The sequence below is a fragment of the Carassius carassius genome, chromosome 12, assembly GCF_963082965.1.
Source record: "Carassius carassius chromosome 12, fCarCar2.1, whole genome shotgun sequence".
NCBI lineage: Eukaryota > Metazoa > Chordata > Actinopteri > Cypriniformes > Cyprinidae > Carassius > Carassius carassius.
This window is the reverse complement of record NC_081766.1, coordinates 1,699,872-1,726,874: the sequence shown is the minus strand read 5'-3', so window position 1 is coordinate 1,726,874 and position 27,003 is coordinate 1,699,872. Positions and strand designations below refer to the sequence as shown.

General features: G+C 35.0%; 3 protein-coding genes across 9 annotated transcripts in view; 1 reads left to right on the top strand and 2 right to left on the bottom strand.

The window, feature by feature from the left end:
* The window catches only part of LOC132154430 (phosphatidylinositol 4-phosphate 5-kinase type-1 gamma-like), a 52,327-nt gene extending 34,806 nt beyond the window's left edge, over positions 1–17,521 (bottom strand). For 3 of the 5 annotated variants that reach the window (XM_059562976.1, XM_059562977.1, XM_059562978.1), the window contains exons 1-4: positions 17,277–17,521; positions 4,152–4,183; positions 3,176–3,268; positions 2,186–2,316 (exon numbers count right to left, since the gene is read on the bottom strand). In XM_059562976.1, coding sequence (XP_059418959.1) covers positions 2,186–2,316; positions 3,176–3,268; positions 4,152–4,183; positions 17,277–17,367 — 347 coding nt within the window. In that variant the 5' untranslated portion in view covers positions 17,368–17,521. Of the gene's footprint in view, positions 1–2,185; positions 2,317–3,175; positions 3,269–4,151; positions 4,184–7,407; positions 7,434–17,276 lie in introns of those variants that run through there. The other 2 variants (XM_059562980.1, XM_059562979.1) reach the window with 2 other exon arrangements.
* An 841-nt stretch (positions 17,522–18,362) lies between these two features.
* LOC132154429 (phospholipid hydroperoxide glutathione peroxidase-like) lies at positions 18,363–21,588 on the bottom strand. The gene is made up of 6 exons (XM_059562975.1): positions 21,440–21,588; positions 21,017–21,161; positions 19,687–19,838; positions 19,493–19,517; positions 19,348–19,407; positions 18,363–18,678 (listed from the first exon to the last, which is right to left on the bottom strand). Exons 2-6 carry the CDS (start codon positions 21,083–21,085, stop codon positions 18,646–18,648), a joined length of 339 nt encoding a protein of 112 aa, XP_059418958.1. The 5' UTR covers positions 21,086–21,161; positions 21,440–21,588; the 3' UTR covers positions 18,363–18,645.
* Positions 21,589–22,843: 1,255 nt separating this feature from the next.
* Positions 22,844–25,827, top strand: LOC132154101 (DNA-directed RNA polymerases I, II, and III subunit RPABC1-like). 3 transcript variants are annotated; one of them, XM_059562726.1, is made up of 7 exons: positions 22,844–23,005; positions 23,853–23,919; positions 24,103–24,218; positions 24,304–24,384; positions 25,408–25,466; positions 25,614–25,692; positions 25,762–25,827. In XM_059562726.1, exons 1-7 carry the CDS (start codon positions 22,949–22,951, stop codon positions 25,825–25,827), a joined length of 525 nt encoding a protein of 174 aa, XP_059418709.1. In that variant the 5' UTR covers positions 22,844–22,948. The 3 variants fall into 3 exon arrangements, with proteins under 3 accessions (XP_059418709.1, XP_059418708.1, XP_059418710.1); XM_059562725.1 differs by having other exon boundaries at positions 22,870–23,005; positions 23,853–24,027; XM_059562727.1 differs by lacking the exon at positions 22,844–23,005 and having other exon boundaries at positions 23,868–23,919; positions 24,028–24,218.
* The last annotated feature ends 1,176 nt before the right edge of the window (positions 25,828–27,003 follow it).

The window sequence follows — 27,003 nt, the reverse complement described above, 5'->3', positions numbered from 1 at the left end:
ATCTCATGTATCTCATCTATCGGAACGACAAGGATGTGATATTATGCAGTTGATTAACAGTTTCCCTGCTTTGTTTAATGATGTACCTTCTCGCACTACAGTTCTGGAGCACGACATCAATGTGGGTGATGCTGCTCCGATTAAACAGCACGCGTACCGTGTAAATGCAGCGAAACGAGATGTAATGCGAAGTGAGGTGGAGTATCTATTAGAGCATAGTCTCGCTCAGTTCAGTAAGAGTCCCTGGAGTTCGCCATGCTTATTAGTGCCGAAGAGTGATGGTACCGCGCGATTCTGCACTGACTATCGAAAAATAAATGCTGTGACTGTTCCCGATTGTTACCCTTTGCCGCGCATGGAAGATTGCGTCGACAATCTCGGTTCAGCGCGTTATGTCAGTAAGTTAGACCTGTTAAAAGGTTACTGGCAAGTTCCTCTTACAAGTCGCGCTTCTGACATTTCAGCCTTTGTCACCCCTGATAGTTTTCTCCAATACTCCGTAATAGCTTTCGGCATGCGTAACGCACCGGCCACCTTTCAGCGACTCATTAATCTTGTGTGTTTTCTGGAGTACCTAAGTGCAATGCGTACTTAGATGATTTAGTAGTTTATTCGACCGACTGGGAAGAACACGTTTCGTCATTGCACACAGTTTTTGAGCGTCTTGAGAAAGCTTCACTGACTTTAAATTTAGCCAAATGCGAGTTTGGACAGGCCACTATCACGTATCTTGGGAAGGAAGTTGGTCAAGGTGAAGTGCGCCCTTTAGAAGCTAAGGTTACGGCTATAGCCGAGTTCCCTGTTCCAACCACCCGACGAGAGCTCCGTCGATTCTTAGGGATGGCTGGCTATTATCGTGGCTTTTGCCAGAATTTTTCAACTGTTGCACATCCGTTGACTTCGCTTCTTAGTCCATCCCGTACGTTTCGATGGTCAGAAGATTGTCAGTATGCTTTTAGTACGATCAAGGATCTTCTGTGTAATGCACCTGTTTTAGCCGCACCGAAATTTGACTCTGCTTTTAAACTCGACGTAGATGCGAGTTCTGTTGGCACTGGAGCCGTTTTGATTCAGACCGGTGAGGATGAGATCGATCACCCGGTCTGTTATTTTTCGCGGAAATTTAACAAACATCAGTTAAATTATTCGACGATCGAAAAAGAAGCATTAGCACTGTTAATGGCTCTCCAGTATTTCGATGTATATGTCGGCTCGAGTAATTTTCCTGTTACTGTGTTCACTGATCACAACTCGTTAGTATTTCTGTCACGCATGTATAATCAGAATCAGCGCTTGATGCGCTGGTCTCTGATTGTACAGGGTTATAATTTAGTGATTACGCATAAGAAGGGTGTCGAGAATGTGATCGCTGACGCACTATCAAGGGTTGCCTATTGTGGTATTTGATCTAGTGGCTTCGGCTTTTTGAAATAAACTCCAGTTTTAATTCATCAAATCGAGTGTGTCATGTGTTTATTCCATCCTACTCAGACATCAGCAGTGGTTTCAAAATAAGTGTTGCGAAATACCTTCTAGACATTAAAAGTTCGTAACACTGACAAATTTGAAACTCTGAAAATTTATTTGCGCAACATCGTAAAATTTTTTTGCAGTTCTGAAGAAGGAAATCTAAAAAACAACAATGTTTGCAGAGATATTTATATATTTTTTACATTTTGCAAGCTTGCAAATCTTATTTTTCGATCTTGCAAAACTTTTTTTTGTAAGATTTTGAGTTTTCGAACACTTAGTTTCAACCTTTCAGACCTGTATTTTCAGTTTTGAATCATGGCAGGATTTAAATCCCATAAATGTATATATATTTGAAGTGTATTGTATTTTGGGATACAGTTTTCCATGAAAATGCTGTCTAATAAATAAGCCACCCAAGTCTGCTATAAATATCTATCTATCTATCTATCTATCTATCTATCTATCTATCTATCTATCTATCTATCTATCTATCTATCTATCTATCTATCTATCTATCTATCTATCTATCTATCTATCTATCTATCTATCTAACACCGTCTGTGTTTGTTATTGTAAGTGCTTGATTTTAATGAAGACCAAAGCACTAGTTTTGCTTGCTTTAGTAAACACCACCAGCTGAGGAAGTGAGACTATATGAACTGATGGATTTAATGATTTCTGGTGCTGCAGATATCTCACATACTGTACAGACCTGGGGAAGAAAATGCTCTCCACCACGTAGAAGTCTTGCATGAGGACGTCGCGCTCGGGTTTGGAGCTCAGGTTACCCACGGTGTAGCCGATCCCCAGCTGAATGGCTCCTTTCAGGGCAGACGAGGTCGTCTGTCGACACACAAGACACAAGAACACTTCTGACCCTCTGACAGCAGTTAAACACACCCTGCATCCCTGACATGCGATGACTGCATAACAGCATGAAGACATATACAAGGCTCCAAACAGAAAACGTTTATAAAAATGTCATATATTTGGCAACAATTCATTTAAAGGATCAGTCCTAACTATTAATTAGTTGCTTAATAGCATGCATGTTACATGCATATTGGCTGCTTATTAATACTTAAAAATATTTTAATAAATATTAATTTTAAAACTATATATAATATATTTTTACTATTTTTTTATAACATACAATTTAATAAATCAATAACATTCTCATATAAAAAATATATAAAATGTTTTTTATAATTAATAATACAATATAATAAATGTATAAAAATATGAAACAATATTTTTATGAATAAATTCTATAGATATATATTTTTCCTTCATAATAAACCAATTTATTGGCTAATATTTGGAGTATTTTTAGATTACCACCACTAATAACTAAAATGTCATGTTCCCTTTGTGTGTCAGTGACATCTTTGTCATTAAACAATGCACAGTAATGTTCACATTTACTGAAACTAACGTGTATAATGATTGTTTTTTTTAAGTCTAGCAATTTTAATGTATCATTAGCTGTCCATAAATCAAGTCATATCATATATTTGTGTATATACAGTGTGCAATTAAGTCAAAATGTCGTTTACAAAATCCTGAAGATGTCTGATGATTTTTAAGGATTACAAAACACCTAGATGTCCATCATGGATGCTTTTGGACCGCGCTGTATATATCAGCAGCCTGGGGTAAAAGATGACTGATATTGTGATTGAAATTGACGAAAATGATGCACCTTCTTGTAGGTGGTTTCACCGGATGCATCGACCCGCCTGTGACCGATCTTCTTCTCAAGGCCAGAGCTGGAGTGATACGAGGAAGATGGCATCTGAGAAGCAGAAAAATCAAACTCAGTTGTTTCTCATAGACAGCAAATAGATTCAATGGAGATCTGATCGTCCAAATTATGAGCTGCTACAGTATCAGCATGCATTCCCTAGCTCTACGCTTTTAATGTAGGATTCATTTGTGTCTTTTTTTAGGAGAAACTATAAGACAAAGTTGACAATTCAGTTAACCTAAAAAAAAATGCTTCTCCCCATTATAAAAATTTCCTGAAAATATGCTTGCTCTCAGACCATCCAAGATTAGGATGAGTTTGTTTCTTCATCAGGTTTGTAGAAATGTAGCATTGCATCAGTGTCTCATCAATGGATGCTCTGCAGTGAATGGGTGCCGTCAGAATGAGAGCTGATAAAAACATCACAATAATCCACAGCACTCCAGTCCATCAGTTAATGTCTGGAGAAGACAAAAGCTGAAACAAATCCAGCATTAAGATGTTTCTAAGTCCATAATTCATACTAAAAGCCAAAACCCTTTCATTTTGATTCATGGGGACTTTAATGCTGGACGTGTCTCATCTTTTGTCTTCTCCAGATGTTAACTGATGGACTGGAGTTCTGTGGATTATTGTGATGTTTTTATCAGACTCTCTTTCAGACGGCACCCATTCACTGCAGAGCATCCATTGATGAGACACTGATGCAATGCTACATTTCTCCAAATCTGATGAAGAAACAACTTTTTCAAAATTTTCAGCAAATTTTCATTTTTGCGTGAACTATTCCTTTAAATGTCAATTTCTGAAACCTCAGATCAATAACATTTTCCAAACACTTGAACATTTAACTCTTCTCAAGACTGCATTAAGTAACACTGGAGTTGTATGACCAAAATGAATGATATACAGATAATAAATGATGCTTGACCTCGGTTATGCAGGTCTTCTTGAGAACAGCGTCTGAAATGACAGAGCAAGAAAGACACATTATCATTAATCCAGATTATTTAAAAAAAATGTCTTCGGTAATAAAACAATAAAAGAAAAGCCTAATAAAAGTCTATATCTGTGAGAAAGTGCAAACATGCGCATGCAATCAATGCATCATACTACTTTGCAACAGTATGCATCACATTAAATTGCACATCTGATTCATTGAAATAAATATGGTAATTTAAAATGTGTATGCAATCTTTCTATAAAAAATGTCTTATGGCAGTCTGGTTAAATAAAGAATTAAGAAAGAAATCGTGTGCTCCAGTTCAGTTTTCACACAAGAAGCTGAAGGTCAAGTCAAGTGCGTTAACCCAAACAGTGTAAACACTGCATGTATACAGAAAATAGAAATACACACACACACACACACACACACACACAGCAAAACATATTATGAAGAGTATTTTAATCTGAACACACACTGGTTAATGTGTGAATAACAATTCAAGGACAAACAGCTCTGTGCTGCCTCGCAGTCATTTCACACTGCGTTTTTCTTGCACATGTTTCTGTGTCACTGAATTCAAGGGGAGGGGGCGGAGCTACAGACAAGTAAACCTGTCAATCATTCCTCTGCACGTGCCGGCTCAGAATTAAGGCAAGAAAACTGAACGCAAATGAGACCTGACCTGCTTTACACCCGAAAGGAGCGAGACAATTTAATAACGGGGAATTAGAGCAGCAATGCAGCACTGAAAAAAGTCTTCATTTCATCCCGGGACACGGATGAAACTCATCAACACATGTCCAGGTCATATTTTGAAGCACACAATCAAAAGAAATTAAATAAAAATATATATTTTCTATGAAGAAAATTAAGCTTTTTTTATTATTATGTTTGTGTATAAATTAAAAAGTATATTTTTGCTTGAAAATAATGTTACAGTGTAATATATATATATATATATATATATATATATATATATGTGTGTGTGTGTGTGTGTGTGTGTGTGTGTGTAATAAATATATTCGTCCTAAAATAAGATTAATTTAATTTTGTTGTATATATATATAGTAAAATAATTTTTACTAATTAAAAAAAAAACTTGCACAAAGAAAATTAAGCTTATTTTAGGACCGATATATTAATTATATAAATGCACCTAAATGTCGTGAAAATAATGTTACAGTGTGATTAATATATATATATGAGTGTGTGTGTGTGTGTGTGTGTGCTTAAATGACAAGAAAGTGTGTATTTTTTCTCTCCTTTCATCTATTTAATTAAAGGCATGTTGAAATTACTAACATAAATTACTGCTAAGATGCATAAATACTTACTATTTAAATAACACATCATTAATTTTTCCAGGTAAATATATTTATTTGTCACATTGCAAACAATCTAAAAAAGGTTAAATTTTTTTCCAAGCAATATTATTAAACCGGACATGTTCTTGACAGATTTTGTGAGATCAACAATATCCTCTGTAGAGCTTTAGGAGTGTGTGTGTGTGTATGTGTTTTTGGGAGCAGATGCAGTATTGTTGGCGGTCTCTCGTGGAGGCGCATGTGCTTGAGGAGCAGATAATGAAAGCCGAGGAAACGCATGACATGTGACTGCGAGAGACAGAAATACAGCCAAACATGCTGAGAAACTCACTTCTGCCTCTCACACATGCTTCACAACCAGCGTCCAAACACGGACAAAACATCCTCGCCAGGAATTTACTGAGAGTGCTACTACATTTTCACACTTTACGAGAAAATGTGGAGTCTGAACTTCTGTTATAGTGCAGGGTTTTATCTCCTGAAATATGACATGAGTCATCAAATCTAAATCCCAGAATGCAATGCAGACAGCAGATAACGGTTTTTGCCAAAAAAAAAAAAGGCTTTAAAAAAGAGACCAAAGTGACTGGAAAACCTCGCTAAAATGTGTCCTGCATACTGGAGGTTTGTTTCAAAGTACAATGTAATGAATGCGTAATGAATGATTGCCATGTTTTATTTTATGATCTTTACAGGTCTACAAATGAACTGGCTGTATCGTGCATGAGCTGAAAGCATGAAGTACTGTATTGTGCATCATCATTACATCATTTATTTCGAATTATTAAATGAAATGTGATGTTGTTTTCATGTAATGCAATGCAAAAAAAAGGAAATTAATGAACTTAAAGATATTTTATGCTTAAAACAAGAAACAAAATAGACCTATAGTAATCATACATATGCTAGATTTTTATGCAAAAAAATTAAACAAAAAAACCTAACAATTATTATGACACTAATTAGGAAACATAACAAAAATACTGACCGAAATTATAATTTTTGGAGTTTAACAGTTACACAAATTGTAGTTTAACTTTCTTTTATTTTGCTAAAAAAAATAGGTGCAAGAAAATTATAAAAAGTAGAGATTGTTAAAAAATGCATTGAATATACATTGATTATTTTGCAGTTTAATGCTATTGTTTTCATATGATGATTTGATTTGGATAAAAACATCTAAATGAATGTAAATCTGAAATAAATGAACGTTCTGACACCGAAGCCACTATATATGCAGCTTCTGTAAATAACTAAAGACCAGTGATTTCTGCCTCAGCAACAGAATCAGCTCAACCCTGAAACATCAGGAAAAAAACAACAGAGCCGGCTGCAGGTCAGGCCACAAACTGTCTGAACGCATTAGAGTCAGTCCATCATGAGAGCCTGAGGGAACCGGCCTCTGTATTAACACACAGTCACCAAAACCGCCTGAAAACCAGCTGAATTTAACAAGAGAACACGAGTCATTTCAGTCTGTCATCAGTCAACATTCAGTTCAGAAACCATACTAGCGCATTCATACTTCAAAACAGGAAAACAGACCTTGAATAATCATATTCTCACAGTTTTCCAGGACTGCAGTTTTCTGATGGAGACAGATGGTTTGGTTCGGTTCTCTGGAGAACCTGACAGATTTCATCCCGGCGCTGGAGGTGATTAATTAAAGAGACACTTTATGAACATATAATGACGGATGTGAGCCTCGAGGATACAGAGACGACATAATGAACCGAGTGGATGTCAAACTAATGCGCATAAAAGGTTTGTGTTCGAACGGCCTTCAAATGCATCCTTCAGGAACAATCTAGAAAGACTGAGAAACATAAATGCTGATATTGTGAGCCTGTTCTTAATCTAAGAGCTGTTGATAGAGTTTGCACATGCATGAAGGTATAAAAGTCATAAATACAGACCTCTGATGTCACAGGAGTCCCTCGCTCGTTTCTATTTGCAGTCGGATCGGGAGAACGCTCGATCGGATTGACAGCAGGAACTAATCTGCTGCCCTGACAAACTCCACAATCTCTCCGGTCACCTGGACGCGAGCGGCGGCCAATCAGACGCAAAGATTACGGCTGGCTTCTGCCCACCGGTGGATAAGACTAAGACTAGGAAAAGCCCATGTGCCAAGGACAAGGACACAGAACCACAGGAAAGACAGGAAACACGACCAGGAACGACTCACTTGTGCGGTTAAATACAACGATGTGAAACGAGCATGTCCTGATTTGAGCTTCACACACCGATAAATCAAGGGCACTTTAAACCACAGCAAGTCTAGACCAGCCAAATAAAACATTTAATCACACAACAAAAGCCTTCTGACTTCTGATCGGAGACAAACAACCACTGAATGAAGCTGAAACTGTATCTAATAGCAGTCTCACAATGATGAATCGTGTTGAATGTGTTTCTAAACACTCATGATATCTGTGGAAAGTATTCACAAGACACTTCTTAAAAACTACATAGGACTGTCACATATCACATATTGGATAGTAAAAGTATAATACACTATATATGATATTTAATGATCTGAACTTATATATGAACTTTAATGATCATCATATTTGCCAAGGTACATTACCAACCATCAACAAAAGACATGATATCAGGCTAATTGTTGCTAGCTACAATTTTATATATTTATTATATATTATATTGCAAAGTCTGCAATCAAAAGTCACAGATCTTGATATTATCTCACAGATTTCTCACCTAATTCATCCAAGCTCAAATGATCTGAGCTGCTTCACATTCATTTTATAGCTTTGTTCTCTTTAGGTCTCCAAAGGAAGTTTAGGAGACCATGTTGATCCTTAAATGACCCATAACTGAGTCTCCTGAGCTAGATCTGAGCAATAACATCAGGGATGCTGCGTGTGTGAAGAACAGCAGCTGAACCGTCTTCTCTCTTATCGGTCGTATCACTGCCTGTGTTTATATTCTGATGTCAGTGAGTTGGAGTAGACACTGATCTGCGGCTGAGGAGATGCTAAATAAAGCCCCGGCCTTCAGATGTTGCTCTTATGCAACTAGTGTTTACAACCTCAGATGCACACGCTCATGCGCTTGACAAAATCATGCTTGAATCCAACAGTAAAATCACAGATACGGCACTGAAGGAGAAGGTTTGCAACTCGTCCTGTAGCATGAACCCTAGCAACTGCATAGTGATGCCCTAGCAACCACCCAAAACACCCTAGCAACCAAACAGAAAACCACAGCAACCCCTTAACAAAGCACAAGCAAAAACACCCTAACAACCGCATAGTGATGTCCTAGCAACCACCTAAATCACGCTTGTAACAAACTAGCAACCCCTTAAAGCACTAGCAAAAACACCCTAAAAATTCATAGTGATGCCCTAGCAACCACCCAAAACAACCAAGCAACACCCTGGCAACCAAACAGATACCATAGCAACCCCTTAACAAAGCACTGGCAAAAAACACCCTAAAAAATGCAGAGTGATGCCCTAGCAACCACCCAAAAGACCCATGCAACACCCTGGCAACCGAACAGATACCACAGCAACCCCTTAACAAAGCACTGGCAAAACACCCTAAAAAATGCATAGTGATACCCTAGCAACCACCCAAAACACCCTATCAACCAAACAGAAAACCACAGCAACCCCTTAACAAAACACTGGTAAAAACATCCTAAAAAATGCATAGTGATACCCTAGCAACCACCCAAAACACCCTATCAACCAAACAGAAAACCACAGCAACCCCTTAACAAAGCACTGGTAAAAACACCCTAAAAATGCATTGTGATGCCCTAGCAACCACACAAAACACCCTAGCAACCAAACAGACACCATAGCAATCCCTTAACCAAGAAGTAGCAAAAACACCTTAAAGATTCATAGTGATGCCCTAGCAACCACCCAAAACACCCAAGCAACACCCTAGCAACCAAACAGATACCATAGCAACCCCTTAACAAAGCACTGGCAAAACACCCTAAAAATGCATAGTGATGCCCTAGCAACCACCCAAAAGACCCATGCAACACCCTGGCAACCAAACAGAAAACCACAGCAACCCCTTAACAAAGCACTGGTAAAAACACCCTAAGAACTGCATAGTGATGCCCTAACTCAAAACACCTGCAAAGACCTTTAAATGATCTCTCAATCTAGTTCTGTAGACTACAGAATCATGGGGAAGACTGCTGACTTGACAGTTGTCCAAAAGATGACCATTGACACCTTGCACAAGGAGGGCAAGACACAAAAGGTGATTGCAAAAGAGGCTGGCTGTTCACAGAGCTCTGTGTCCAAGCACATTAATAGAGAGGCGAAGGGAAGGAAAAGATGTGATAGAAAAAAAGAGTACAAGCAATAGGGATAACTGCACCCTGGAGAGGATCGTGAAACAAAACCCATTCAAAAATGTGGGGGAGATTCACAAAGAGTGGACTGCAGCTGGAGTCAGTGCTTCAAGAACCACTACACACAGACGTGTGCAAGACATGGGTTTCAGCTGTCGCATTCCTTGTGTCAAGCCACTCTTGAACAAAAGACAGTGTCAGAAGCGTCTCGCTTCAAAAAGGACTGGACTGCTGCTGAGTGGTCCACAGTTATGTTCTCTGATGAAAGTAAATGTTGCATTAACTTTGGATATCAGGGTCCCAGAGTCTGAAGGAAGAGAGGAGAGGCACACAATCCACGTTTCTTGAGGTCCAGTGTAAAGTTTCCACAGTTAGCGATGGTTTGGAGTGCCATGTCATCTGCTGGTGTTGGTCCACTGTTTTCTGAGGTCCAAGGTCAAAACAGCTGTATACCAGGAAGTTTTAGAGCACTTCATGCTTCCTGCTGCTGACCAACTTCATGGAGATGCAGATTTCATTTTCCAACAGGACTTTGCACCTGCACACAGTGCCAAAGATACCAGTACCTGGTTTAAGGACCATGGTATCCCTGTTCTTAATTGGCCAGCAAACTCGCCTGACCTTAACCCCATAGAAAATATATGGGATATTGGGAAGAGGAAGATGCGATATGCCAGACCCAAGAATGCAGAAGAGCTCAAGGCCACTATCAGAGCAACCTGTGCTCTCATAACACCTGAGCAGTGCCACAGACTGATCGACTCCATGCCACGCCGCATTGCTGCAGTAATTCAGACAAAAGAGCCCCGACTAAGTATTGAGTGCTGTACATGCTCATACTTTTCATTTTTATACTTTTCAGTTGGCCAAGATTTCTAAAATTCCTTTCTTTGTATTGGTCTTAAGTTATATTCTAATTTTCTGAGATACTGAATTTGGGACTTTCCTTAGCTGTCAGTTATAATCATCAAAATAAATGAAATAAACATTTGAAATATATCAGTCTGTGTGTTATGAATAAATATAATATACAAGATTCACTTTTTGAATGGAATTAGTGAAATAAATCAACTTTTTGATAATATTCTAATTATATGACCAGCACCTGTAAATACTGTATATAGGCTAAAGGACAGACGTTTTCTCTCAGTCAGCCCTAGTTTGAACTGTCGGGACAGATTTACAGCGTCTGCACGTGCTCAGAGGTTCCTGCTGTCCTGTCCCATTTAATCATCATCCCCTGAACAACTGGCACAACTCAGTCTGTGTGAGTAATCTGAAATATTATATTTTCAATCAGGTCAGTGTTGCTCTTGTCTTTCTGAACGGCAGAAAAGGCATTTCACACATCACTGTACTAATTCAGTCCACTCATCTTCAGTGACACACCTGCCGCCTTCAGCACTCGGCCGATACACACAACAGCGTTATCATGATGAAATCTAGGACCCTATTACTCTAAGATCACTGCCATACAACATCAGACTGAGTTTATAAAGTCAAAAGTAAAGAAAACAAACACCCGTATGGAGTCAGATCTCATTGACATCTCAGCTGTTTCACCAAGAAATGATGTGTCAGATGTCTCAGATGTGTCTCCTCTGGAGTTACAGAAAAACCTCAACAATATTTCAAACTTTGCTCAGATTTTTTTGAGGAGACATGTCTAAAACAAAGCCACTTGAATAAAAACTACCTGAAAAAATAAATAAATAATTATATATATATATATATAATATAAAACTTAAATATATACACTTTTCTCACTGCATCAATTCAAACCCACAGGAAAATGAAAATGTAAAAAATCGAATAAAAATGAGTTATTTAATATCTGAAGTGTATGTCCTAAAAAATATTGAGATTAAATGGAGAGCAAACAGAGACATTTGCCCGAGGCTCCTACTTCTCAGAATATCTCATCCAACTCCAAACACTTTCCTGAAAAATATTTGCCAACTGTTTTAAAACATTGATGATAATAATAAGAAATGTTTCTTGAGCAGTAAATCATCATATTATTCTGATTTCTGAAGATCATGTGACACTGAAGACTGGAGGAATGATGCTGAAAATTCAGCTTTGCATCACAGAAATAAATTACAGTTTACTATATATTCACATAGAAAACAGTTATATTAAATTGTAATAATATTTCATAATTTTACTGTTTTTATTTTATTTTTATTCAAATAAATGCAGCTTTGGTGAGAAATAAAAAGAGTCTCTTTCAGAAACATTATAAAAACTACTGTAACTACCTCCCTAGCAACTACTATACCCAGTACCTAGCAACCAGCTAGAGCACCCCACAGAAAACCTTATCAATTGTATAGTAACACACAAGAAGCTGGCGGTGGGTAAACACACACGAGGTGGATGTGGATGTCTGAACAGTGATGTGCTTCTGTAACACTGCACTGAAACAGGAGCCCATGGCAACACTGAACACACAGCTCATGTTCTGACACACACACACACACACACACACATCATCGCTGAAAGAAGCTGTCTTTACTGCATGCAATGAATTTATAGCTCAAAACAGTGTTATTGTTTAATAAAACTAAACCTAATTTAAAAAATGTTAATTTAAATAAAGCTGAAAAAAAAACGTAATCAAAAATTAGCAAATAACTGAAATAAAATAAGTTTGTTGCAGAACCAAAAAAAAAATTTAAACTAAAATTAAACTAAAGCTTAAGAGAAATATTTACTAACAAAATCACTAAAGCTAAAAATATAAAAGCTAAATACTATAATAGTAGGTTTCTTTAAGTATCAGATTTTATTAATACTTTAAATTAGTTTTGATTTTATGTTTTCATTTCAATTTTAAAGTTTTAGTTATTTTATTATTTTGTAGTTTTTATTGGTTTTGTTTTTGTTAAATATTTATATTTAATACATTTGTATATATTTTATTGAATTATTTTGTTTTATTCCAGTTTGAGTTTTAGTTATTTTAAAAATGTTGCATTGCAACTAGCTGAAATAAAATAAGTTAAACTGATATGAAATATAAGAAAAAGTTTAAAGAAGTTTATTTTATTTCAAGTAACAAATTAATTATTTGTGTGTGTGTTTGAATTCTTATGGTTTTACTTTTTTTATAGTTTTAGTTAATTATATTAACCCTGATCTGAGTTTGTGACTTTTTTTTTTCTTTTGAGAAACATGATATCACTGGGGTCATTTTTTTTTTTCATAAACTATTTTTTCAGTATCTAACCCTCCTGAACCCATGTTCTCCATTTGTAAATGCACTCAGCACATTAATTGGTGAGATCTTAAAAATGATTTCTAAACAAAAAGTACTGAAGATCTAAACTGCAAGGTGAGAAATTCGTTTCCACTGTCATGGAGCAACGATTTTGTTCCAAAGCAGATTATGCAATTCTCCCAGTGAACTACAGTAAGTGCTTCAAACTAAAGTGCACATGTATTACAAGCTGAATACAGCTGTGCCCAATGACATCTCATTTACTTACTATTAAGTGTCTGAAACAAAAGTCTTGTATCTTTTAAATATTCGATGACATGAAATGAAATCCACTGATCGGTTCTTTCTCAGAAGAATTCGCCGCAGCCGTCTGAAAACGGCTTTTTTTAAAACAAACTAATTAGGATTGAGCCCAAATTATGATAGAAATTTCAATAGGCATTCTGTACACAATTCTTTTTTGTCAGCAAGGTTTGAACAGAAACAGTTACAATGAATTACTAAAGCTGTACAAAACACACTAGATGAGCATTAAAACGAGCAAAAAGTACTCAATTGTTACTTATTTTAATTTCAAATCCTCAAAAGTCTTTTAAAAGTGTGACTTCCATAGCCGGAAAGATCATGAAAAATTAATGAAATTTTCAAACGCCAAGGTTTTTATAATCAATATGCAAGATCTAAAATTGAAGCAAAAAATTTTTTTATCAAAACAATTCTAAAATAATTGTCCCTTACATAATCCAGTAAATCACAAACGACTGCAAACTTATTGTTTAAAAAGACTGAAAACCTTGAAAATATTCAGCTCTTAAAATCGCGGGATCCAATCGTAAAAATGGAATGTGCTGTACTCTATGACACGGAATGTCACAGAATTTGGAAATTTTGGAAGATTAATTCCTGCTGAAATAATTCAAATTGCAAAATGATATGCATGTGAATATTAAACTGCAAAAAGACTGCTAATTAATATGAAGTCTGCACGTAACAAACCTGACAAAATACTGTAGAATCCACTCAAAAAATAATCAAAGATAATAATAATAATACAGTTTATTAAAACTTTATTTTTTTGGAATACCTGTTATTCAGCACAAACACAAACTAAACAAAGGAATTGTTCAATTTTCATTTGATGACATTTGAAAATTACATTTAAATTTAATTCAATTGTTAGTTTTATGTACTCTTTTATTACCACCATTTTTGAAAATAAGACTCAAAATTTTAGAATGGATTTCAGAAAAATTACAATGAAAAACACAGAATTTAGGAAAATAATCAACTGTATTTTTTTAGACTGTTATCCATTAGCCATCGGGATGAAGAACAGAACTTCTGCCAGAATCTACAGCTCACAGTTCTTATAATCAGGGCTCATGTGCTACGAAAGCAGCACGGTTTCTTCAGAAAACTAGCTTTATGATTAACTCAGAACAACTCACTAAACTGCATTCCTTCTTAAAAACAAACCCCTGAGGCTGGGAATGCAATCCAGTTTGTTTAATGACGCTTTACGTCTCAAGATCTTACAATAACCTTCGCCTGAGCTCACATTATTTTACTCAACTGGCCTATGCGGTTGTTCATAACTTTATAATGCATTATATATTTTCATTATATATTTTATGATAAATATCATAAATGATTTATACAGCATCTGAATAAATAATCTTTCCATTGATGTATTGTTTGTGAGGAAGACAATATCTGGCCGAGATACAACTATTTGAAAATCTGGAATCAAATTAAATAAAAAATCTAAATATCGAGAAAATCATCTTTAAAGTTGTCCAAATCAAGTTCTTATCAATGCATATTACTAACCAAAAATTACGTTTTGATATAGTTACGATAGTATATTTACAAAATATTTTCATGGAACATGATCTTTACTTAATATCCTAATGATTTTTGGCATAAAAGAAAAATCTATAATTTTGACCCATACAATGTATTTTTGGCTATTGTTACAAATATACCCAGAGACTCAAGAAAAAATAATAACCAAAGTTAAGTCCATTATGATATATGCAGACTCCTTGTTGCATCCAAAACTGTTTGTTTGCCATGTTTTATTGCATTATATTTAAAGGTGTGATGATGAATAAGTGTTATAATGCATTATTAAGTATTATTAAATATTATAAATCAATGCAAAAATGTGCATAAGTCATCAAATTAATGCATTTAATATACTTTGATAATGCATTAAATAAAAAGGCTTGAAGTGAAGTGTTAAACTTTTAAATCAGCTTTTAAAAGGAGGAAGAAATGTTGCAATATTCATAAACATCAGTGTTTGATTTTAAGGGCATTTTTATATGCTTGAAAAGACAAACTGTTTAGTTCTGTATTGGGTCACTAGATCCAGTGCAACATTATCAACCAGACAACTGAGAACAAAAACCAGAACTTCTGATTCCTGGAACATGTTCAGCAATGCATATTTGATGCGTTTCCTCCCATAATGCATCCCAAACACCAGTTTCCTTCCTGAGATTCCCTGATATGCTTCTACAGAGCTTTAAATGCATTTATTTGTCCAGATCTGACAGTGATTTTGGACGGAATGACGTGTGGTTTATTTTTCAGGATAAGATCTGATCTGAGAGCTGGTTTGACGTGGGCGGATTGGGATCAGTGAGCGACAGATCTAACGTTTCCTCCAAACACGCGAGAACATGTAAAAGAGCAGCAGCGATCACTGGGGAGCATTCCTTCATAAGAGGAATGAGATTAAATGGAGAGCTAAGGGAAGCGATGGCAGAGGTCTCCTGCTTCTCAGATGTTCCTCCTGGGAAAAGACTTCAGTCCTTTTGTTTATGCCTCTTCTAGAGTTTCAGAACTCATTTTGATTCGTATATGTTGCACTTTCAAGCAAGAGATCTCATGCATGAACTCAAAAGACGTCTCCATATCCGCTTTAAAGTTCTGCTCTCTTACTGTATTTGTGTGTTTTCATTTCTTCTTCGAGGAAACATTTGATACAATGTCTTTCTTTGAATGAAACACAACTGAGACATCCATTGAGTCTCCTCATCTTCTCATTAGAGCTACAGCGGGGATATCTAACTTTAAAGCTATCATCTCAACATTACAGTAATAAAGGATGTCAACAGACAGAAGGATGATCATGTGACGGTGGCACGCGGTCTGAATCCGTGATCAACAGGAATGCTGAGTGCGGAAAACTGCAGCTAAAAAACAGGATTAGCAGCGGAGCAGTGATCGAGACGGCACAGCAGAGCCCTAAAATCAAGCCCACAGGACCTGAAAGAGACCCCCCTGTCTGTGTGTCCTCAACAGGACGCTCTACAGGAACAGGAAACACTCTCCAGCATTAATACTCAGACTGACTTTGAGTTCGCATTTGAAGGACATTCAATATTAAGACACATTATAAACAAACAAATACACACTCTGAGTGCACCAATATTAACCTTCTATGAAATAATATTTAAGATTCATGAATAAGAACAAATGAATCTTTATCCATCTACACTAAAATGTACAGGAGATTAATAAACTGACCCTTGTTATTATGTGGCATAACACAGAAATGCATAACTCATGGTATTTAAATGGCTCTTCTAAGACTATCATGGCACTACTATGGAACATATCAAAACAAAACATGGTAAAAAGTGAGATTGTTATTGTATATAGATTAATTTGTATATAAATGCTGTTTAAATATTTTTCCTCTCTTGTATATTATGTACAAATGTTAATTGTCTATAGTTGTATTACTATACAGAAAATAAAATAAGTTAAATATATGTAACTAATACATACTGTATTCATATTTAAGTGACATAAGAGTTATATATATATAGTACCATGATTCAGTGATCAGATGGTAAAACCACGGTTTTTTAAGATACTATCAGACTGCATGCTATATACCATGGTAAAATTGTGACTCTCCATGGTATGTTCTTACAGCAAATGGAAATAATCTGAAAATAAATAATCGAAACGTTATGGCACTTAGAACAGAAGTGCTATGGCAGTAAAATAATCAGATTAAATGAAATGGGAATATACCATGGTATTGTTTGATTACCGTCCTCATAAACCTGGTACTGTCAGCTACTTTCAACATGACTGCATTATAAAATAATATATATATATTATGGAAAAGCAAATTATTTGCATTAAATCGACCCGTATATGAAAGACAAGCATGCATGTAAAAGATCCTCCGCGTACCGAGATCTGCATCCGTCCCGCATCCCGCACCGACCACCGCGTCCTCGTCCTCCGGCAGCGCGGAGCATCCTCCGGCCACGGCTCCCTCCATCGGGACCGGGTAAAACGATCAAACGAGCCGTCGAGCGTCGAAACGAATCGTATGAAGGAGAAACGGAGCGCGCGTCATGATCTGAGTCTGCCGCACAGCGCTCGATCAAATGTGTGCGAGTCTACACACAGACACACACACACACACACGCGCGCACGATCAGCTACGCCAGCAGTGACGTCACTGGGCCCGGAGAGCTGCGACGTCATCAGAGTACCCTTCAGCCACGGAGGAATTTACATAGACTGCGCATAAAACCACTTCCTTTAAATATAATTCTAACAATTGTAGGTTTAAGGCATCTCAAAGCTAAAAATAAGACAAATTAATTAAATATTTAGAAGAAAATGACGATAAAAAAAACTCCGCAGATTTTAAACGGAAAATACCGAATGCCCTCTACTGGATAACCCTCGAACTACAATACCTGAAACACACACACACACACACACACGTGTGTTCAGGACGTTTATCATACAATTTACTAGCAGTCATAATTGTACTTCATTAAATAATTGATAGTTAAAAATTGATAGCCTGCCCTGAATGCACTGTAAATCGCTTTGGATAAAAGCGTCTGCTAAATAAATTTATATTAATTTATGAAGTTAATTCAAGGTTTGCAGAAGTAATGCATAATTTATTAAACACTAAAATAAAAGGTTTTAAAATAAACTAAAACATTTACTGAAAAAGAATAAATAATGTTAATGTGCATATCATGTTAAGATTAACCAACATCAGAGAACTGTGAACATCTGAATGTATTAAAAACATAACTTCTAGGTTAACTTTTTCTTCAAGGGGAATTTAAATACTACATTAACCAATTGGGGTATTTATGAATTGATGTGGATTGCACCACTTTTTTCAATATATGATATGATCAATTTTATCTGCATTCAGATGTTTGACATGATTGAATCTGAAAATTATCCCTCAGTCTAGTAGAGTGAAACATGCATACGCTGTAAAAGAAGCGGCCACACAGGAAGTGTTGATGCTACTCTTTAATCATTACAGCTGCTCATCAGAAAACCTTCTTCAGTGATTCAGTGCATGGTGACTGGAGCTCCTCTCTGCTCCCGAGGCTGGACATCGGAGGCTTTTCCCAGAGAATATACACACCGGAGGACATCAGGCCGTCCCCTCCTGAGCACAGGCTTGAGGAACGGCCGTCACAGATCTGGGCTTCACACGCCAACATCCAGCCATCGTCCAGAGAGGAGACCGGCCTCTACAGACACACGGGACGGAGATCGGGTTCGATCCCGAGGGCTACAGGTACTTGGGAAGATCCTTTTCAACAACCTAAAGGGACAAATAAAACAAATAAATATTTGTATTTAATCTTTAATTGTTAAACACTTGTGTATGATAAATAAAATAAATGTGATTGCTCATTTAATATATATATATATATATATAATAAATAAAAGTTATACATTTTTATAAAATAAAAAAAAATGAATACATTTAATACAAAATTAAGTTTAATTTTTTTAAATGACAGAAATTAGGATTTATACAATTTAAGACAAATACTAAATAAAAAAAATTACATTTTATACATAATTTTTAAACAAATACATTGAAAACACAAACTAATTAAAAACTTAGTTTCATTTTTTATAAATCTGCCAAATTTCTTACATTTAAACGTAAAACAAATACATTATTCCAATATTGTATACAATTTCATACATTTAATTTTCACAAGTTTAATAAAACAGTTTCAAATTATGAATTTATAATATGTAATTACGCATATTTAAAATAATTTTACTTTTTTTAAATATAAAATATTTGAAACATATACAGCAAATACATTTAAACAACATTTTCTCAAGTTCGACATATTAAAGGATTATGTATTCACCTTCATGCCGCTTCAAACCCATATGACTTGAAATGACCTGAGGTTGAAGGAAATGACCACAAAATGTCATCTTTGAGTGAAATTATTCTTCGTTGACTTACGCTTGGATCGTCCATCGGTCCGAACCTCTTCACGACCTGACCTTCTCTGTCAATGAGGAACTGTGACAAAAACAATAGTTTTAAGTTTACGATTTTAGGGCAGAGAATCAGAGAACTAAAAAAATTATAATAATTGTATAATTACCTTAGTGAAATTCCACTTGATGTTGCTGTGGAAAATAATTAATAGAAATAAATTTAAACTTTTATTGTCAAGTACAAATGTCAAATTCCATACATTCATGGATTGCACAGTCCTGCATCTTAATTCAATATTTTTGCTGATCTGCATTATAGAATAATGTGAATAAATATGAATAATGAAGCAGTCACACTCACTTCCCCAGAGTGCCTCTGCCTTTGGGCTGTGCTTTCATCCATTTCCAGAGCGGATGAGCTCCGTCTCCGTTCACCTCGATCTTACTGAAGAGGTCAAACTCTGCCTTGTAGCCTTTGACAAACTCCTTGATCTCCGCCTCTGTTCCAGGCTCCTGTAAAAACACACCACAGCTGGAGAACGCTGAAGAACCAGTGTGACCAAAAGCTGCCTGGACAGAACACCACCGGTCTTCAATCTGGAGAACACGAGTATTTGACGGCTCCAAATCGATACCGTAGCTGTAAATGGTTATTCATATGCAGGAAAGATCAAAGGCATTTGCAGTTCCATGTGCAAATATTGTGATGAGGTCATCGCCGCTGGTTACATTCTATTCTATGGGAGTCAGACGGGAATTTTATTTGAACTTGAATCATAATGTTTGAGGAACACTGTAATATTAATAACCATAATAGCAGCCAATGTTTCATACATTATTTAAGCGAAATACATTACTTGGCCTATTTAAAAAAAAAAAAAAAAAAAGAAAAAAAAAAAAAAGCCAACTTTACTTTTAATGCCTCAGCAAGCAGATGAGATATTAAACATGTCTAAAAACTACTATTTAAAATATTTTTGGTAACAAATACAATATATATTATATATATATATACACACTTTTTTTTTTGGTGAGAAACTTTAAATGAACTAACTGAAAAAAAAAAAACCACTACATTTGAGGCACAAAAATTTCTGATTGGAAATTAGAAAATAAAATTAAATTAACATTTCAAAATAAAAAAAACAAATTACTTAATTTTAAATTTTAAATGAAACCGATCATGCGAATACATTTATTTTGTATCTCTTGTTGTACGATTAAATCTCACCCCATAACAAAATAATCCACTTACAGCTTGACCTAATTACAGTCGTGACAGTAAGCGCTCGTACAGAACAAGCGTTCAGGACTGAATGGGCTTTAATTCACAATATAATCCAAGAGAAACGTCTTCCTTTTTCTGAAGCATGCATGCATTGCACAGAACGCTCATCTTACTGTATGTGTGCATGGAATACTGTATCCCATAATGCAACATGCTTTAATTGACATTCTTTTTTTCTTTTTCTTTTTTTACCTGAAGCAGTATTAAAGATTTCAATATTTACCCTTTTGACAAGGTTTAAAACTGGATGCCACTCACTGCATTAAACATGCAACGTAATCAAGTCATGAGGCGGCACTATTTCATACAACACCACTATTTAAAATCTTGCATTGGAGACTATTTAGTATGCAGAAGAGAGTATATAACGCATTACACACTGGCGTTCATTTCCTGCACATACCTGCTTTCCAAACTGGTTGCAGGGGAAGCCCAGGGTCCGTAAACCTTTCTCAGCGTACGTGGCATGCATTTCCGCAAACTGAGTATAGTTTACGGGAGTCTTACCTCATTTAGAGGCTACGTTAGTGATGATGCACACATAACCCCTGAAACACACACAACACACTTCAGACACGGCAACCCAGGGTCACAGAGCAAGATTACATTCGGCCGAAGACTAAAAACAAACAGAAGCACAATGAAGAATCTGCATTAGGAGGATAATGTAGGTGAAGACAGCTGCTAAAGAAAACCTTCAGCCAAAAATGTAAGTTTGCTGAAATAATACTTTGCATAAGGAGATTACTCAGACCAATATCCCTAAATAGGAGTATTAGTAAAGAAATAAAGACGCTTGATCAAATCAATGTAGCGATCTGTTCACCTGTATTTCTCCAGTGACTCTTCATTTCCATCGATATCTTTGGCTGAGAACTCGTAAATGGATTTGGCCGACTGCCAATCGTTGGCTTGGGCACACTGCAATAAACAGAGAGGGGTCAAAGGTCACGGGGCTTGAGGAGTGGGCCAATCCCATCAGATACTGAGAACAATGATGCACGGTCATCTGCTAGAAATCAATTATGCAACTTCCTCGTGAGACAGCATTAAAAGTCATCTTTGCCTTCTGACATAACTCTGTGTGATTCTGTCCTTATGCATGCAACACAAGAAACTTTATACCACTTTATTTGGGTTTCCGCATTATAGTGAGCTAGACACACTTTATATAGTGATATAGCTTTATATAGAGCTCTTAATACATTTTTTTCCATCTGTACAGAAAACACAGCTGTCACACAGGATTGATCACACTTAGGAAAATACATAAACATCCTGCAGTTCTTTTAATAATCACATTAAACATCAATCTGGAGGGAATTATATGTTGCATGCTAATATTATGATGTCGTATCTTACGGTTAATGTTAATGCACCTGTAAGACCCTACAATAAAACACGCATCGCACTCATTGGTGTATTTAGGAAAAATGCATTGACTATATTTAATAAAACCTAAATAATATAATAATCGTCTAATACTACGTATAATAACATTCCAAATAAATAATTTATAATTAGTTAATCTTAATTTAAAAATAAATAAATAAATCTAAAAACTAATAACAACCCTATATATAGGATTACTTTTAATAATAAAACCAATATAAATGACATCATCATTGACGATTTCTGATTTTTATCCACGTGATTAAATTAGAAAGCATAACCCGGAACACAAACCAGGCCTAAATCTGCGTCTGCTGACAAAACGGAGGCGTTTTGGTAAAAATACACTAACAAAACAAATATAAAGGTTACTTTTAAGGCACAATTAAACCCACAGAGTCCGGATTAATGCTACATCATTAAAGCTAACGGCTAACGTTTCTCCAGCGGGGACACAGCGGAGCAACAAACAAACACGCCGGACTTTGACCTACTTAACTAACAGTCCAACAGCACAAGTTAGACTAAACACAGGTTAAACATCAGGTGAAGGTGTTTTTTTGTATCTTACCATGTCTCTAGCGAAGCTCAGCGCCAGCTAAAACAACCATAATAATGCGGCACGAAGCCCCGCCTATTTACTGGAAAGACACGCCTTTTCTGTCAGCCTCGACCAATCAGAAACGCCTTATGCAAAAACGTCCACTAATCGTTATTGACATTACAAAAATATTTAAAGATTTATACACAAAACCGCCACAGCTTACTGATCATCTCTCATTTATTTTTCAGAAACTCTATATTCATAAAAAAAATGTTAACTTTACATTTGTTAACATTTTAAATATGGGGTCCTTCGTCTCCTCTGTGAGCACGTGGCTGATGACAGGAAGTGCGCGGAGTTTGAAAGCAGGTTGTTTGAGAAGCATCTTCAGACGCGCTGATGGATGATGAGGAGGAAACTTATCGATTATGGAAAATCCGCAAAACCATTATGCAGGTGTGAAACTCTTCTGCGTTTATAATTCTCGTTTGCTAGTTGTTTACATTGAGCACGTGGGCATCAGATAAACAGAAGCGTATCATTAAAGTCAAATCGTTTACACAGGCACTGAACAAGAAACGAATCTAAAATTAAATTAAATTATTAATGCAGGCTAAGGGGAAGTAAAATGATAGTTATTTTGGCGAGATTCAGTATAAACTCGCATATAAAACGTGAATCCACAAAATTAAGAGAATATAAACATTAGAATAAATTAAAGAAATAATAATAAAGTACAAGTTAAATTGATTTTAAGTAAATAAAAATTATTGAAATAAATTATACAAAGCAGTGCTGCACTATAGTGGATAGAAAAGAGTAAACTAAATGTTTTCCAAATAATATTTTATGCTTATTTATAATATTAAATTGGGGTTTTATACATTTTAAAAAAGGTAAATGTAAAAAAATCATGAGAATATTATACATTTGACAAATTTTAGATCAGGGGTTTTCAAACAGATGAGAAGAGAAAAACAGTAAAAAAAAAATGTTTTAAATAACTATTTAAAATGTGATTTAAAATATTTGTAAAAAATTCTTAAAGTAAATAAAAATGTATAATAAAAAATGTGAATAAATACATAGAAGTACAGCTCTTCAGTGAATAGAACAATTTTTTAATAATGGAAATGTATATTTTTTTTATTATATTTTACACATTTATCAAATACACTTTTCACAGCATTTTTATTCTTCATGCATAAAAATATAAAGCTGCCTTTTAAATTTCAGGATGCTTAGCTGCATTTATAGTGCACAAGAAATGAACCGTCACATGAATGTGGTCTTGTTGTTGTAGCTCTGTCACGATCGAGGATATCTGGTGACCCAAGATGAGCTGGACCAGACCTTGGAGGAGTTCAAAGGTCAGTTTGGTGACCGGCCCAGCGAGGGTCGACCCAGACGGACAGACCTCACTGTGCTGGTGGCCCACAATGATGACCCCACCGACCAGATGTTTGTGTTCTTTCCAGGTGAGATGTGATGCAGGAGTCTGAGTGATGCTGAAGGTTTCATATGTGCTTATCTGAGGGTTTTGTAACCACCAGAGGAGATGAAAGTGGGCATCAAGACCATTAAGATGTACTGCCAGCGGATGCAGGAAGAAAACATCACTCGGGCCATTATCGTAGTCCAGACGGGCATGACACCCTCTGCTAAACAGGTACGACTAAGATCTCACCTGAAACCTCAAACACAGCTGATTAGATGTTTTATCACTTGACGTGTTTTACCTGATGGCTTTGCAGTCTTTGGTTGATATGGCACCAAAATACATCTTGGAACAGTTTCTACAGCAAGAGCTGCTCATAAACATCACTGAGCACGAGGTGAGACACTTTCCACTGATTGTGACGTGTGGCATGCAAAAAACAAAAACAAAAAACAGGAAAAAAAAATCTCTTTTTAATAATAAATAAAAAAACCTTTCTTTTTTATAGTAAAAAAAGAAGCAAAAATATCCCTTATTGTATTATATTATTTTAATTGTATAAGATCAAATTATTAAAAAAAATAATAATATTGAGATTTGTATTATATTAACAAATATTTTGTGATTTTAATTGGGACGTTGAACATTTAAGATCTGCTGTTAAATGAACAAAAAGTACTAAATTATAATTTTGTCTCTTAATCTAATTTAATATAATTATAACCCAAGCTCAAAAATATTTTAGATAAAAATATTTCAAATAGATTATTTAAAAACATTCATATAAATAATATTAATATTAATATAAATATTTAAAATGTAAATATTATTATTTAAAATAATAATAGAAAATTGTTAAATTCAAATCTGCTTTTAAAAGAACAAAAAGTACTAAATTTATAATTTTGTTATTAGAATAAATGTTATAATACAAATCTAAAATATTGAATTTTTAATGTATACAATATAAAACATTAATACAAATATATATATATATATATATATATATATATATTAAAAACCATTTGTTATATTAACAAATATTGTGATCCTTTAAAAGAACAAAAACTACTAAATTATAATCTTGTCTCTCATTCTTAATTTTAACACAAGCACAAAACATTTTATATTTTTACTAAATATATATTGTTGTTTGAGTGAGAGAACATTCTGTAATTTAGTGCAGTTTGGGGGAAATTGTAATGTAAAAGAAAATTATATTATAAATAAAAATTTACATTGGGAAAAAGTAGATTTTTGTTTGTATATGTAGTTAATTATGGTTCTTAGAAAGAAAATCAGAATTGACAAATCTATCGGCAGGTCACAGAAATCTATTCTATGCAATTCTTTATTAATGCAATTTATTCTACAGGAAATCTTTAATTTATTGATAAATTGTTCTGTGTTTCTCCTTCAGTTGGTCCCTGAACACATCGTCATGACGAGAGAGGAAGTGACAGAGCTGCTGGCCAGATAGTATCCATAGCAACGTCCCGTGTGTGAAGTGATACTTTTAAAAGTATCAGACGAAACTGATACAACAAACCCTCTCCTCTCTTGTGAACAGCAGATTGATTAGTATTTGGCTCCTCTCTGTTAATCACTTTTCTTGACTGCAATCAGTAAGCTCAAGGAGACACAGTTACCCAGAATTCAGTCTAGTGATCCTGTGGCACGGTATTTCGGGCTGAAACGAGGGCAGGTGAGTCTCAGAAGGGTTGGTGTGACTCTAAGCTGAAGGTGGAGCAGTATACTGACTTGTGTCTAACAGGTGGTGAAGATCATCCGGCCCAGTGAAACGGCTGGACGCTACATCACATACAGACTCGTACAGTGAAGAGCAGCCTCACGTGATGCTCGTCTTCTCAGGAGCTGCGGGTGTTTTGCTTTGTGTTTGTCGTGTGACGGGGTTTTTTCTGTTTGTTTTATAATGGATGATTCTTGTGATGGACGACAGCCATTATGAATTTAGATTTCTTTTATTTCCATAAAATTGAATCTTTGATTAATTTTTTTTTATGTAAAATGAAAAAATAAATTCATTTTTGTTTTGGTTTCATTGCTGTGTTGTATATATTTTAATGCATAAATGGCAAAAACAAAAGTTAAATTCCAACTTAAGTATATATATATATATATATATATTTTTTTTTTTTTAATTACTTATTATTTATTTAAATAAATATTTGAAAACATTCTGAATATTATTTTATATCACCACATTCCAATTCATAAATATTTAAAATAAAAATATAGAAATATCATGTAAATATTTATTAATTCTAATTATATTATTTCTAATATATAGTCCACCATATTCCAGATCTGTCAAACCCAGCAGCACATATGCATTGAGTTTTCTTTCATTTCCATAAAACTTGAATCTGTTTTTTTTTTTTTTTGCAAAAATTGAAAATTAAATCCTTTTTTTTAAAATGAATGGTCTCGTTGCTGTGTTGTAAATATTGTAATGCAATAATGTCAACAACAAAAAAAGTTACATCCCAACTTAAGTATATATATATATATATAAATATATGGAAACATATTATATTTTATTATTTTATATATAACCACATTTCAATTCCAAAATATTTAAAGTAATAAAGAGAAATATTATTTAAATATTTATTAATTCTAATTATATTATTTCTAATATATATTCCACCATATTCCCGATCTGTCAAACCCAGCAGCAGATATGCATTGAGTTTTCTTTAATTTCCAAAAAATCTGGACATTTTTTTTATTTTCTTTTTGTAAAATTGTTTCATGAATGGTTTAGTTACTGTGTTGTAAATATTTTATATTATTTTATATCACCACATTCCAATTAAAAAATATTTCAAATGATATTTCTAATATATCATCCACCATATTCCAGATCTGTTAAACCCAAGCACAAAAGCTGACAAACTAAATTACTCATTGCAAATATAGTAGAAATTAGAATATATCTAAGAATATATACAGTTCCAGAATATACAAAAGGGTTTGAATTCACTCACAAATG

Bases quoted from the DNA above. Each gene is read 5' to 3' on its own strand.
- LOC132154429 (XM_059562975.1), bottom strand. From the start codon at position 21,085: ATGCATGCCACGTACGCTGAGAAAGGTTTACGGACCCTGGGCTTCCCC. The intron at 19,839-21,016 runs GTATGTGCAGGA...GTGTTTTTACAG, and splicing joins GCAACCAGTTTGGAAAGCAG to GAGCCTGGAACAGAGGCGGA. The intron at 19,408-19,492 runs GTAATTATACAA...TTTTTGTCACAG, and splicing joins TCAAGTGGAATTTCACTAAG to TTCCTCATTGACAGAGAAGG.
- LOC132154101 (XM_059562725.1), top strand. From the start codon at position 22,949: ATGGATGATGAGGAGGAAACTTATCGATTATGGAAAATCCGCAAAACC. The intron at 25,467-25,613 runs GTATCCATAGCA...GACTGCAATCAG, and splicing joins ACAGAGCTGCTGGCCAGATA to TAAGCTCAAGGAGACACAGT. The intron at 25,693-25,761 runs GTGAGTCTCAGA...TGTGTCTAACAG, and splicing joins TCGGGCTGAAACGAGGGCAG to GTGGTGAAGATCATCCGGCC.